Source organism: Humulus lupulus, chromosome 3 (assembly GCF_963169125.1).
Source record: "Humulus lupulus chromosome 3, drHumLupu1.1, whole genome shotgun sequence".
NCBI lineage: Eukaryota > Viridiplantae > Streptophyta > Magnoliopsida > Rosales > Cannabaceae > Humulus > Humulus lupulus.
Genome location: NC_084795.1, coordinates 28,432,068 through 28,446,910, shown reverse-complemented (window position 1 = coordinate 28,446,910; position 14,843 = coordinate 28,432,068). Strand labels below are relative to the sequence as shown.

General features: G+C 33.0%; 1 protein-coding gene across 1 annotated transcript; it reads right to left on the bottom strand.

The window, feature by feature from the left end:
• Nucleotides 1-1,281: 1,281 nt before the first annotated feature.
• LOC133822417 (zinc finger protein CONSTANS-LIKE 14-like) lies at nucleotides 1,282-3,272 on the bottom strand. Its single transcript, XM_062254749.1, has 4 exons — nucleotides 2,212-3,272; nucleotides 1,967-2,107; nucleotides 1,616-1,872; nucleotides 1,282-1,523 (listed from the first exon to the last, which is right to left on the bottom strand). The coding sequence occupies exons 1-4, from the start codon at nucleotides 3,109-3,111 to the stop codon at nucleotides 1,421-1,423; spliced, it is 1,401 nt and encodes a 466-aa protein (XP_062110733.1). The 5' UTR covers nucleotides 3,112-3,272; the 3' UTR covers nucleotides 1,282-1,420.
• Nucleotides 3,273-14,843: the final 11,571 nt, after the last annotated feature.

The following is a 14,843-nucleotide window of genomic DNA, read 5'->3' as shown; positions in this document are numbered from 1 at the left end:
CTGGACAATATCCCATTAAGTAGGTTGTGAGAAATTATGGCTAAATCTGATTTTTGTGTTCATTAAAGTGGGTAAACGAGTAGGAGTAGTTAACGAACTTTCAAAGCCAAATATTAATTTAAGAGTAATAATATATGCACCCAAAATATACACTCAAATATTACAAATAGTGATGTGAGTTTAGCTTAATCAATTACATTTATTAAAATTGAGACTTACTGTTTTAAAAAGCAGTGACACATCAATGTGTGTAACGTTTGAGTGCATATTTCAGATACACATATAATTACTCTTATTTTAATTGAGAGAGTACTCGTGCTCACATAATCCTGAGATTGCCCCACCGAACCAACCAAACAAACTTCAATATCTCCAACGCAAGCTAACACATATAATTGGGGTCACTAGAGTTGGATCCCATCTCTCAGCAACATTATTAATTGGGGTCTAACAACTTGGTTTTCCACGCATTCAGAGCATCCCCTGTCACAAATTAAGCCATCAATTTGAATAATGATCAGACAAGTTCGATTTAGCTAAGAAAATAAGAATCAAGCTGTTACGTGACGAGTCCTAAAACATACCTTTCAAGTTGCAATCCACTACAACTTGGAACCCATTATTGGTAAAATCGACCAAATTGCCTTAACTTGGAGACTGTTGTATAGGAGCTGGACTTAAGCAACGTTGTAGACTGTTTTTATAGCGTTGAGTTGAGTAGATTATGTTTAAGCAACGCTGGACTAGAATCAGTCAGGTTATAAAACTTAAAATTTGAGATAAAACCATTAAGATATTATAAAAGCCAACAGACGGACGCACTTGAACTTAAGCCAAAAATGATATACGAAAATCAGCACCAATTTGTTTAGAACTACCAAGTTTCTTACTTTGTCACCACCAACTATTTGGTGTAGTTGTAGGGATTGCATCAGGAGTTCAAATCATACAAATTCTTCGCTCTTGATATATTATGTTATGTCTTCGGTGGTCCATTCCTGTCTGTCTAAAATAAGAACTGATGATTCAATATTTGAAAGAATACAAGCCCTATAAGCATCCCTTCTTATTTTAGGAAAAAAAAAAGGTTTCATATGTTGTGATTTTGCCGTGTTTCGATAACCGTATAAGATACAGTTGATTCGTTTGTGAAATTCAGTGATATCTAGTACTCAAGTTTTGTCTAAGGAGATGCTAACGGCCAACTAACACTCCCAAATTCAAGAAAAGCCCAAGAGACAGAGAGCGAACGAGAATAGTAAATGGCAGATAGCAGAGAAATAAAGAAAGAAAGCCTAATATTTTATACATTTTGCCGGGGAAGACAGGAACAAGATATTATCTATTTACAAAAGAAAAGAAAAAAGCCATGGAACTAGAGACAAAGTCGAAGCCCATCGCAAACATGTGTTTTAACAACTTAACCATCAGGAGCTTCGGCAGCCTTCACGAACCGACCCTTGACTCGCTTTCTAGTATCAGCTCTTGCTTTTCTGGACTCATACCGTATGTGCTTATCATATCTACAATCAAAGCCACTGCTTAAGTTAAGACACAAATCATAAGCAAAGAATATACGTACATTAAGAGTTAGTATAGGAACATCTTCACATACCTTCGGTTTTTCTTCTTTTCCTTGTAACGTTGCATGGCATTGCCTCTGTTCTGCGCCAAAACCTCCAACTCTTCCTTCGTTGTTGCAGCTGTTTTCACAGAATCATTTCTCACAAGAAAAGGTTGTTCCATGAAAAACACTTCTCTCGACGCACTACACTCTTCGTTTTTGTGTTTACCGTAAGCTGAACTAGACGATGCCCCCCTTCCAATCGGTAGATTGTTGCTCTCCGAGGTTGCTGGTCCTTGGCTACCATTCTGTATATAACAACCAATCTGATTACATAAGAAAAAAAGAGTCTTTCTGGTTCTTCTAAACTATAGTTTTTAATCAACAATCACTATGACTTACATTGATAGTCATGTCATCTGGTGCAACAGAGCAATTCATAAGATCACAAAAGTTTTTAATCATAAACCCTGCATCATTCGCCCCATATGAAACTTCTGGTTCTTCATTAACCCTCAACCTTCCTGAATGGAAGTCCCATATCTGAAAAAGTTGTACCATTTAGGAGACTAAACAAGGTGTTTGCTCAAAAGGGTTGACCAGTAGAGTAGTAATGGGAAGATTCATATAACTCGTAAGAATGATACCTGAGTGGTCTGACCATTAGGGTTGGTATTCCACATTGCCATATCGCCATCGTCAATGCCAACATTTTCTTTCAATTCACTGTGCATCGGCATCATTAGCAGGGACGTGTATGGCGCCGACGATGGCTGAGCAGAAAAAGCAACAGCATCGCCTTCATCTCCCAAACTGAGTGCTGCTTCAACTTTCCGTTGCCAACCACTCCGATCCGGACTCCCCGGCATTACGCTCTCTACATCACCACCACGGCCGCCGCCGTCTCTTTCGCCATCACCGCCAAGTTCATCGCTTTCACGGGCCACCAAATCCCTCTTAAGCAACTCCACCAACTGCTTATACATCACATGTTTCTTCTTCCCGCAGCAGCTGGCACCCACTCCACTCGGTTTCTTTCCCTCCTCTCCAACAACGCCGTTCCCGGTCGGTACAATAAGGTCCTGAAAACTCACTCCAGACCAAGATAAGTCCTCGGGCATAGCCATAGCCATACCCAACTCAAAATTCTGAATCACAGAGTCGGGTCGAGCCGATTTCTTGTCCCCGAGATGAAAACCCCAAACGGAGGCGAGCTCGAGGGCTGATGGGCAACCGGAGAATCCATCGATGGGATTCCGCTCGTGTGCGGGAGAGACAGAGCAGGTTCCGTGAGCGTCCCAATCGCAGTCGTGGCAGAGGACGAGATTCTCCGTTGAGCATCGAACGGAGACGGGCTCGGAGCCACAATTGTCACAGATCTGAGATCGAAGATGCTTCCGGGAAAGAAGATTGGCTGAGTGAACGTGTTGGTCGCAGAACAAGCATAGCTTAGCAGAGTCAGCTCTACAGTAGAGAACAGCAATCTGTTCACTACAGAAATCACAGGGCACACTGTTACCTGTCCGAGATCTGGGACTATTCACCATGTTCTTGTTCGTACTAATGCCAGAAAAACCACACAAAAAAACAGAGATAAAGAACGAAGAGGGGTCTGGTCTGGACTCTGAAGATGAAAATGAAGATGAGAGCTTCAATCAATGGAGAAAGAAAGAGAGAGAGAGAGAGGGAGAGAGTGACAGAGTACTCTGTTTGTTTAGCTTATCATTATTATTAATTATTTGTCATTTTTCACTTGAGAAAATATCTGATACAATTTTACTGAGCTGGCATATATATTTTTTAATATAATAATAATTATGATTTTTCTGGTTTTCTATTATTAGGTTAAGTTAGATTTAGATTAGCCTTGCCCCAATTCAATCGATTTAATTAATTAATCACGTTTTTGGCGATGTTAAAGTTTTATAGTGTGAATTAAAAGGCTCTTGTTTGTTAATATTTTTTGAAGATTTATGCTTTTTTTTTTTTTTTAGCCTTGTATTTTGGATCATTGCCTGTTTGAATTTTATATTTTGATAAATTACTTTTTAGACTATATATTTTCTAAAATAGTTCAAATAAACCTATTTTGATCAAAGTTTTTTTTAACTAAAATCACAAATAACTCATCAAACTAACAAAATAAAAATACAGTCATTCTGCCTATGAACTGTGTTGTTATATTCAATTTTTTATTTATCAAAATCAGGTTTAGGGCCTATTTGAACTATTTTACAAAAGACATGGTCCAAAAAATAATTTGTTAAAATACAGAATCCAAACAGATAATAAAATAAAACACTGGATCTAAAAATGTATAAATTCATTTTTTTTATTTTGACAAGTAGGTAAATATTATATAAATGTTATTATTTGGTATTTTAAACCGTCTTATATCATATAAATTGTTATTTTATTACTAAATAATAATATTATATAATATTTATTAAATTTAAATATTTAAGACGATATTAAATTGAATCCAATTATGATCAGCAATTATCATATTATATAAACAAGTCACGTGTGCTTATTTTACCGATTTGAAGGGTGATGTGGATACTCCTTTTTTTTTTTTTAAAAGTGATCTGGAAAAGTTAGATATTTATGTATGTATTGTACGGAACTAGACTCTAAAGATGGTAGGCTAAATTTTCTAATAAAAAACTGTTTTTGATAATTAAAATATATAAAGTATCAATATAAATACAACGTATTTAAAGAGTAGGGGGTGAAAAATAGATATCTTTTAATATTATTTAATAAAAGATATTGTTTTCAATAAATTATTATAAAATGACTTTTTTGGTAGTGTCCTATCAATTCGATAAAATGTCAAATGTTACTTTACAAGTTATCAAAATAAATTATTTTAATTTACAAATAATTTTTCAAAACATATATATATATTATTTTATAGTGGCATAGTCCAAAATTATCATTATAACGTGTGAAAGTAAATAAATATATATTTTTTAATTTTGTACTAAAATAATTTAATATTTTTTTAATATTATGTATTACTAAATATGTTCTTTAGCAAATTAATATTCTATTTTAATATTATAGTATATATTAGTTGTTTAATTAACTTTTATTTAAAAGTTTTTTTTTGGTATTTTATAAGTTGTTGAATGATATATCATACCACAAAATATATATACTGAGTTAAAAAATAATATACCAACAAAACTTACAAAATTATTAATCAAAAATGTAAATATTGTGCTAACAAAATTATATACTATCATTAAAATGTATATACCATGATACAAAATTATATGCTACAATTATGTATAATAAGATAGAAATTAAATATTATAAAAAAAATGATATATCATACTACAAAAAATATATACACTAGTTGAAAAATAATACACCAATAACTCATAAAAAAAATTAAAAAATCAATATAACTTTAAAATAAAAACTAATATACATATACTACTATATTAAAGTCATACGCTCCTAAATAAATAAATAAAATTATAAAAATGACAATTTAGGTAATAAACAATGTAAAATGGTCATTTCTCTACAATTTTAAAAAATGAGGATATTAACTTTTTGATGCCATTATTTTGGACAATTTCCTATAATTTCTCTTTTTTATAGGTGATTTCTGCACTCTCTCACAAGACTAAGTCCACCATGTGGGTCCCATTATTATTCCAAGTGTTAAAATATGATAATTCTAAATAATATATATATATATATATAAATTTTTGACCTTTTGTAACCGGTAATGTGAACCGGATGAGAAAGGTTTGTTTAGGTGGCAATGAAATGTAAGGACAATACTATAAATGAATATGCATAGTGTTGTACATAAAAGGGTAATATTGTAAATTCCATTGAAATATTGAGCTATTTACGAAATTGGGTATGTACTTTCAATATAGATATTTTATTTTGGGTTAATTTGTGTACGTGATTATTTAGTGGAGCATCAATATAATTTAGTGTCATGTTATTTTAAATAATATAATGTTAGATTAAATAATGTCACATAATGTAATTTGTCACACAAATGTGATTTGCCACACCTTGCAACATATTATTGAGAGTCACAAAAATTGAACACATGTGTGTGGCAAATGTGACATTTTTTGGAGTTACAAAAAAAAACTTGTAACTCCCAAATATTACCCAATAATGTGTAGATTTGATATTAAACATTTTTATTTGAATTTCTCAAAAGCCATAAGAGATATGGTTGTTAGAGATGTGATTTTAACTCTCATAATGTGTATGGAAGTTACAAAATCAAGTGGGAATGAATTTGGAACGTTTTGGCAAATTTGGAAAATTGGTTGTTGAAAAAACAACTTGGGTCGCTGCCTATGTTTTTCAGGCCGCGGCCCAAGAGGCAGAAAACATCGTGGGTCGCAGCCTCAGCGGCTGACAGCATTTTCCAAACTTCGGTTTTATCCAATTTTGAACGTTTCCAACAGCCAAGTAACTCCCAAATATCTATTTTAATTCCATAAACATCCAATTAATCATTGGTAACAGCCATGGGGTTGGTGGAATTTGAAATTCAAAGGGTGTCTCAAAACTCTATAAATAGGAGCCTAATGCTCACTTGTAAGACACACAATTTTCCATCCACAAAGCACTTGGCTGGAAAATACACCATAGAGCTTGATAATTCCAGAGAGATATTTCCTTGAGAGATCCCTTGGTGCTTAGAGAATAGGGGGAAATAAGCTTTTGGACAAATGTTTTGAACATTTTTCAAGTTGGTGATCACCACTACTCTACACTTTGGTTGTGTGAGAGTTTGTTCTTTTTATTGGTTTTATTTTCATTCTTTTGATCTTGTTGATCTTATTTACTTGTACTATTATTGTTTTGAGTTTGTAATCTTCTTCTTCTACCTCTTTATATTTACTTGTATTTTGAGCAATTGAGTTGTAATGTTTATTTAATCAATTACATTGTCTATTGTATTTTTTGCATAGAGTTGTATTTTGGTTTTCCATGTTTCCATTGAGTATAAATATATATTCTCTAACATTTAGTATAAGACTATATTAATTAGATGGTTTACTAAGATAGAGTTATTAATTTTATTTGAATTTTAGTTTATGCAAAATTACTTGTAATTTGAATTTGGTTTTTTTTTTTTTATTTTAGCTTTGTGTCCCTTGTTTATTTTTTGTTTTGTTTTTATTTGTAGAGTATAAGAGTGGCCTAAGAATGAGTGGGTTTGAAGAATATTGTAAGCTAAAGCATTGATTTTTTTTTATTGATTTATTAAAATTTATTTGGTGAATTAATGAAAATGAAGACTTTTCTTGAGTTGGATTGATTGTTATTTCTGATTTTTTTGTTGGGTTAATTTTTCGAATAATTGTGTTGTGTAAGAAAGAAAATATTGATTCATTTATGGATTTTTTTTAATAAAAGTAAAAGGTGCCAGTATTTGAAGATACATAATTGATAAAATATTTGTACTACATTTTTTAAAACTTTAGGTGAAATTGTTTGTAAGATACATAGGTTTAAAATGGAGAGAACATTGGTAGTTTATTTGATGAGGAAATTATTATTTTGTCATTGATTGGGTGGAAGATCGGGTCAACCAACTGTGAAGTGTCGATATTACGCGTGTATCAAATTGGGGGCAGTAGAAAGTCCCCTATTACGCTAATGTAATCTAAGTTGTGGTGATTGAAAACGAAGACGTCCATCTAGCTTAGCGCTAATACTCTTTGACCATTTGACCAAACTTGTCTGATTCTTGTATCTAATTGTAAGTGTTGTGTGGATCCTGGAAGCATGTACGTTGTAACGTCTCAATTTCCCTAATAAGGCTTAGTGTCTTGATTAGGGGGGCAGGAGGATAATAATTGAATATTATGTGTATGTGTTGTGATTATGTGAAATATGTGAGTTATATTATAATATGACTATGTTTGCAAGTTTAGGTGTATTAAGCATGCATGTGGGCCCGTTTCTTATTAGAAGTATATTTTCATAATTTTGACCCGTTGAGAGTATATTTGTAAATATATGTGATTTATGATTGAGACCACATTATTATGTGGATATATTTGGGTTACTCGGCATGAGACGATCCTAGTAAACAAATTAGCGGTGTAGTCACAACAGGGAAAAATACCCAACTCGGGGGGGTGAGCCTAGGGATATTTTGGTAATTTAGTATGTTACCGGGATTTATCAAGTAATGGGAAATTATTTGAGGTGATGAATTTAATTGGGAAATTAGAGTGATATTTGAGATTAGTGGGAATCTCGGGAATATACCAAAATGCTCTTGGTTTGGTTAAAGGGACATTGGCTAGGATGAGGGTAAATTGGTCATTTTGACCCTTGGGCTGAGTTAAGTTGCCAAAGCAGATCACTCTGGCTCATTTTATGTCATTCACTTTCTCTCTCTCTCTCTCTCTTGGTCCTTCTTTGAATAAAGTTAAGCTAGGAAACTTGTGGGAGAAATCTTGTGTAATTGGAGTTCTTTTTGCTGGGTTTAGAGGTTGTTGAGAGACCAACGAGAGCTAGGAGTTCGAAATTTTGCAGCACAGATTGATTTGAGGTTAGGAATTGGTTTATAAACTAATTTAAAGGCTTGTGGTGGTTTGAATCACGAATTAGAGCTCTTGATTTCTGGTTTTGGTTAGAAAATGAGTTTTAGAACTCAAAGTATGATTCTTGGCATTTCTGGTTTTCTGAGAGCTTTTAGGGTGTTTATGGGTTCTTGGGCACTTGGATAACCAACTTGGAGGTCAAGGTTTCGTTAGAATTGAGTCAGGAGCTTGGTTTGATGACTCTTGGGGGTCTTGGGTCAGAGTTTGATGAAGTTAGGTCGAAGGAACTGCAGAAAACGGAACCCAGAATTCTGGGTGCGCATTGTAGCGTCCATGCCCTGGGTTTGGGCGCCCCTACACTAAGAAAGGGGGAGCTTGGGGGCTCTTTGTTTTGTTTGGGCCCCCCTGCGCTTGGCAGAGGAGTTCCTAGGGGGCTCTCTGTTTTGTTTGGGAGCTCTTGCCCTAACTTTGGGCGCCCCTGCCCTATGCCATTTTCAGCAAGGCTCACTTTTGGAGCTTGGGAAGAACTTGGGGGCTCGGGGGACAATTCCACCACCCATTGGGTGGAATTGGAAGTCTCGAGAGCACGGGATTGGTCCCAGGGTTTTTTTTTTGGATTGAATCATAATGAGGATATTATTTATGGTTGTGACTAGGTTACCGCTAGGGCTCAGGGAAGGATCTTGCTCGAGGGTCGTTTAATCTATCCAGTGCTTGGACCAGAAGTAAGAAAATTGCACCCAATACGTGATATATATGATTAGGGCTTCGCCTGGTTGTTGAACATGGTTATGACTATGCTTGGTCTGTTTTATTAGACATGTTAACTATGTTGTGCATACTTGTGATATTTAATGTATACTTATATGTTCATCTGATTGAAAAGGCTTGACTTATAAGTCAAGAACGACAATAGCGCGATAGCGCTGACCAAAAGGATTGACTTATAAGTCAAGGGCAGCAATAGCATGCTGAGCACAGGCCGATATGGTTAGGCCTAATCAGGAGTGTGGTATACGCTTGACCGACCCTATGGTCGCTTGGCAATTAAAGCGTCAGGTAGGCTTGGCAAGCCCTATGGCTAGTTATACAGAGGATGGAGCATTAGGGCCGAGGGTGACTCCAAAGTCACTTATCCTAGAGCAACTGTAACGACCTCGTTTCTTAACATACAGTTATATAGTGTAAAAACAAAGTTTAACCTGAATACGACAATACTGAAATTCTGAATTTACAAAAAAAAAAACTTTAATAAACAATACATAAACTAATGCTCATAACTTCAAACCATACAATACCCACAACCAAATAAAAAATTGATCTTACATACAAATCTTAATACTTTTATAAATAATTTTCGTGGCGTTACTACACCTTAACGTAGAACTAGAGATGTATCCAACCGATAAATTGAAAAGCTTTGTGTAAAGTACAAAGTTCATGAAATACTTTTAAAGTTTTATGTAAAGTTCACAAAATACTTTTTATGAAATATAAATATAAAATCAAGTTTCTCGTTTATTTATAATATAGCATGGCAGAACTTCACTCCCTTCAGGTCAGCCCCATATGTACAATCATGTTGGCTCCACGTATACTTATCAACAAATTATATTTGGGGCATCTTACCTACAGCACAAACATTATCTGATGAGGTAAGGCTCAGTAAGCAGAATAACTTCCTCATATGCATTAAAATAAACGTGCAACATGTTATGTATTTTCTTTCTTTCACTTTCCTTTCATTTGGGTCCTAGAGGATGTTGCTGTCGGCATTACATAGGGAATCACATTCCCACCTGAACATAAACATGATAATAGGGAATTTCTCCCTCATAAATGATAACTCTACAAAATAGAGTTATTTTACCACATTTGTTATACTAATTGTTGTTTAGTCTTTGAGTTTTTAAGTAACTTATTAATTTTTTAAGTAATTTTTAATTTATTAGTCTTATTGTAATTTTTTAGATTTTTATATGTTTTTATAGATATTTTATTATAATATGTTGTAGTTTAATTATTTGGAATTAAAATTGTTAAGTTAGGAGTAAAAAGATGAAAATGTGGAACTTAAATGTTAAATATAAATTAAGTTATAATTAATATTTTCAAAGAATTAACTTAATATTTAGTTTTAACTTAATTTATGTTTATTTTTTGTAGATAATTTGTTGCATTTTTTCTTTTGAAAAGCAAGTAAAATGAAGAAAAAAATTAATGACATTTTCAAGGAAAAGAATAGGGAAGTTGGCATTTTCCCCACATGGCCCAGCTGCCCCTTCAGTTCGGCCCAGGCCCGCCAACTATCCACTCCAGCACCTTCCAGGCCACACACCCAACCCTTTGCACTCCAGTCATGGCCCATGCCTACTTCCAACAGCTTCAGCAGCCAACTCCATGAAGCCAACACTTCTCCAGCCCATTTCCACCCCATTCGGCCCAGCTGTTCCAGTCGAGCACTTCCAACAGCCACCTTCATAGCCGTTATTTTTCTTGAGCCCATAAAATGCAAATGGTCCCTTTGTACTTTGGTATAAAAATACTACATTTTTACCCAACTTCTCTGCACATTTTACCCCAAAATCATCATTACACCCTATAATTTACCCATATTTGCCATATTATTATTTATTTAATTAATTTAAATTGATTATTTTAATAATCTCATTTTGGCTATATAAAAGGGTTTTCAAGACCATTTTGGGGTGCTTAATTTTTGGTTATCATCTTCTTTCTACCATTTTCTCTCTACTATTCTCTCTTCCATTTTGGGTTTTTCAAGAGCATTTTCAAGTATGTGTTTCATTTATTTTGTAATTTCTATTCTAGATATGTGCTTCTAATCTTTTTCATAAGATTATTAAGATCATGATGAAGCAACTTGTAACTAGATAATATTTATGTTGTATGTTGATTTCCCTTGTAATGCAACAAAGTTTATGGATTTTTCTTCTTCATATATGTCTTTCATCTTTAGTATCTCATATTTTGGATTGTTAGATAATATGCACTTTGTTCTTCATTTTGCAAAACATAATATTCTTTGTGTAAGATGTGTCATTAAATTGTACACATCCAATGCTTAGAATAAAAATATTATGTTTTGCCTTATAAATGATGTTATTTGATTTTTTTTTGTTTCATTAGGTTGATTCACATTAAATACTTTGAAATTATCATTTTTGAAAAGTGATGAAAAATCCTATATTTTTAGAAGTAATTTGTGCTTAAAATTATAAATCTATTTGGAAAATGATAGTTTGATTTATCTTAACTATCACTAAAACTTGGGAATCAATATACTAATAAATATTATTAAACTTACATTTTGTGGATTCTAGTATCTTAATAATCTTTCTTTTACAACTTATTTTCAAATTATAATTGGTTTCCTTTGTATTCTCTTAAATAGCTTTATTTTAAATCTTTTATTTTATGTACATGACATTAAATCTCATCAATCTTTGGAGCTAGGTTAGAATTTATTAATTTTGGTTTAAAATAGTTTTCTTTTTTATTTTAGAAAACTCCTTTGGGTTCGATCTCGTGCTTACACGAACATTATATTTCATATACGATTCGTGCGCTTGCGAGTTATAAATTTTTAAAACACACTCGTTTTGGGTCCATCAATAAACATTCATTATATAGGGAAGTACGTCTCCCTTATTATATTTTGGGACATAGGTCTCCCAAGCAGCACCTTTACTTTAACGCTTTCAATAATTTATCTGTAAACATTAAACGTGTTTATGCATAATAAATATAGCATGCTTGAAAATAACTTATGCATAAATACAATATGGCATAATAACATGTAAAGCATATAATTGCACATAAGACACATAAAAGACTTGTGTTGTAGATGAGGATTCTACTTACCTTGCATCCTGATAAAACAACCAAAATTGTTAGCTTCCTGATAAAAACACAAACTATTAACTTACATAAAATCTACATGATGTAATTTTAGTTTATAATTGTTATTATTCCATTTTTCCTATTTTATTGTTTATTTTATGTCCGGGCGTATGGTCATACTATAATTTTCCATGGCAAGATCCCGGTCTAAAAGTCGTGGTCATGGTGATACGGAAATGTCCAGGTCATAATATCAATCCATAATAGTAGGGAAAAATGTCATATAATAAAAGTCCATAATAGTCCAAAGTGTGATCATAGCCTATATAGTTAGTATTATAATGACACATAAAAAAAATAGTTTGCATTTTAATTTTGGCATTGCAAATTTTAACGAAATGATAAAATAATCTATATATAAATTTTGGCATTATAATGATATGGTAAAATAATCTATATATAAATTTTAGCATTATAACTACATAGTAAAATAATCTATATATAAATTTGGCATTATAATGGCATGGTAAAATAATCTATATATAAATTTTGGCATTATAATGACATGGTAAAATAATATATATATAAATTTTGGCATTATAACGGCATAGTAAAATAATATATATAAATTTTTGCAATATAACGACATAGTAAAATAATCTATATATAAATTTTTGCATTATAACGGCATAGTAAAATAATCTATATATATAATAACTAAGTAACTGAATTGAAAGGCTCGATAAGGAGCTTACCTAAAAGGTTTTCGTAAGTTAGCGTTACAGACAAAACTTCACCTAGATCTTAGAAATTTAGAACATTAAAAGAGTGTTAAGAAGATTTTTAGGCTGAGTGAGAGAAAGAAAATGAGGTTTTGTAATTCAAAATGAGTTTTAGAAGAGCTTATTTATAGGAAAACATTGGGTTACTATGCTAATAAAATATTTAAAATATCAAGCATAGTGGAATTATAAAATATTCAAAATATCAAGCATAGTGGTTTGCTAAAGTCATTATTATATCACTACTGTATCAACATGTGGGAACCATGGGGTGGACCCTACTGTTGGACCCTTGCGGACCCCACAGTGGGACCCACTATGAATAGTAACCAAAAAATGAAAACTTCTCAATCTTCTTATATTACTTAGTCCAACATTTTTTACTCACAAAATTTTCTGAAAAAGTTTCTCTAACATCCATAAATTAATTATTCTCATGTGTTAGTTACTTCAACAACATAGAATTGTTAAAATCTCACAGTTCTCACAGTAGAATACAACTATATTCCCAACAGTCAGGTTACTGTTTCCAAAGGTCTAATCACTATTCACCAACGGTCATCACGGCTAGTTTTTGTCCTATAAATACTTGTTCCTTCAACCATTTACTTGCAACAACTTCTTCATCTCTTACCCTTATAGATAAAATTCATCATCTAATCATGAATTTATTTTTATTGCTTATAACTTTAGTGATTGTTTGCTTGTACTTTGCATCATTCTATGGGTATTATACTAATGAAATGCCCATGGATATTATAGTTGCGTATTCATTAGTTATTCTTCCACTTTACTTAATAGCTCTAGCTTTTGATTAACATTGTAATGCAATCAAACGTATGAATAAAAAATATCTTCTCTTGTTTTTCATAATTGTTATAATGCATTTGTAGAAAGAAGTGGAAGTTACAGCAACAGGCCCCGGAATGACTTTATGGTCATTTATTTAGGGCCGCGGGCCCCTGGTGTGACCTTATAGTCACTTATCTAAATAGAATGCATGCACAAGTAGAGTTATTACTGCTAGGCATGCTAATTATGAGTATGTAGTATGTTGTTAACTAACTGCTTATGAGCAAGTTTAAGTTTTCTTGCTGAGTCTTGGCTCACGGGTGCTATAGTGCGGGTAAGGGGAAAGGGAAGTAGGACCAGCCATGAGTTGGAGAGCTTCAGTGGTGGTGTGTACATATGCGGCTGCTCGACCATCACGAACGAGGTTTCTTAGAGGAACTAGGGTTAAACCCTATTTTGCTGCTTAGGCCGGCTTATGTTGTAATTGCTCTTTTGAACTGTAAATGACTTTGCAAATGTTTATTTTGGGATCACATGTACGAACTTAAACATTTTAATGAAATGATCATTCTTTTTTACCAAATTTTTTAATTTTAATCCATTAATCACTTTTAGTTACACGTTTATGGCCAAATGACTTGATTAGCGAGTCTAGCACTATTTAAAATACACAGTGTAACCGTTTAGGCTATCTAGGGCATTACATACGTTGTCATTGAACTACCTCCCCTTATGTTGATATCGACAACTCTGTCTTGGTGAGGAAAATATTTTGACGTAGCAAAAGTTTGTACTCCAAGGAGGATTGATTCTTTGTTAAGGTTGATGCTGAAAACATCTTGAATTTGTTTGGGTAAGTGAATAACTTTAATGGTTGGAGTTCGAGAGTCGAATAAGTGTAAGTTTTCTTTTGTGCAGTATACCGCATCTACTCCATCCATTGTAACCCTGTGGGCAAAGGTTTAATTAAGTTAGTTAACCCAATTTTTTTAAAACACTACAAATTAAAAAATGATTTATTTATTTTTAAATTTCACGAATGATGTTGATAGTTGAAGAGACCTATCGTTGCTGTCAATTTGGTTATCATTGAAATATTTAATTGTTGTGAATTCCTTGACAGTATTTCCCATCGATGGAAGATTGTGTATTTGAATTGTTTGTCCACGACCTATGTCCCATAGTCGTAATCTCTCCCAGACTGTAGTATAACAGTTTCATTGCTACTCCAGCCCATTAATTTGGTAAATAGGGGTGATTGTAGGGGAAGGCGAACATTGCAATGCATTT

Excerpts from the sequence above, each read along its gene's own strand:
- LOC133822417 (XM_062254749.1), bottom strand. The coding sequence starts at position 3,111 with ATGGTGAATAGTCCCAGATCTCGGACAGGTAACAGTGTGCCCTGTGAT. Across the intron at positions 2,108-2,211 it reads CTAATGGTCAGACCACTCAG|ATATGGGACTTCCATTCAGG; the intron begins GTATCATTCTTA and ends CAACTTTTTCAG. Across the intron at positions 1,524-1,615 it reads GAAAAGAAGAAAAACCGAAG|ATATGATAAGCACATACGGT; the intron begins GTATGTGAAGAT and ends CTTTGATTGTAG.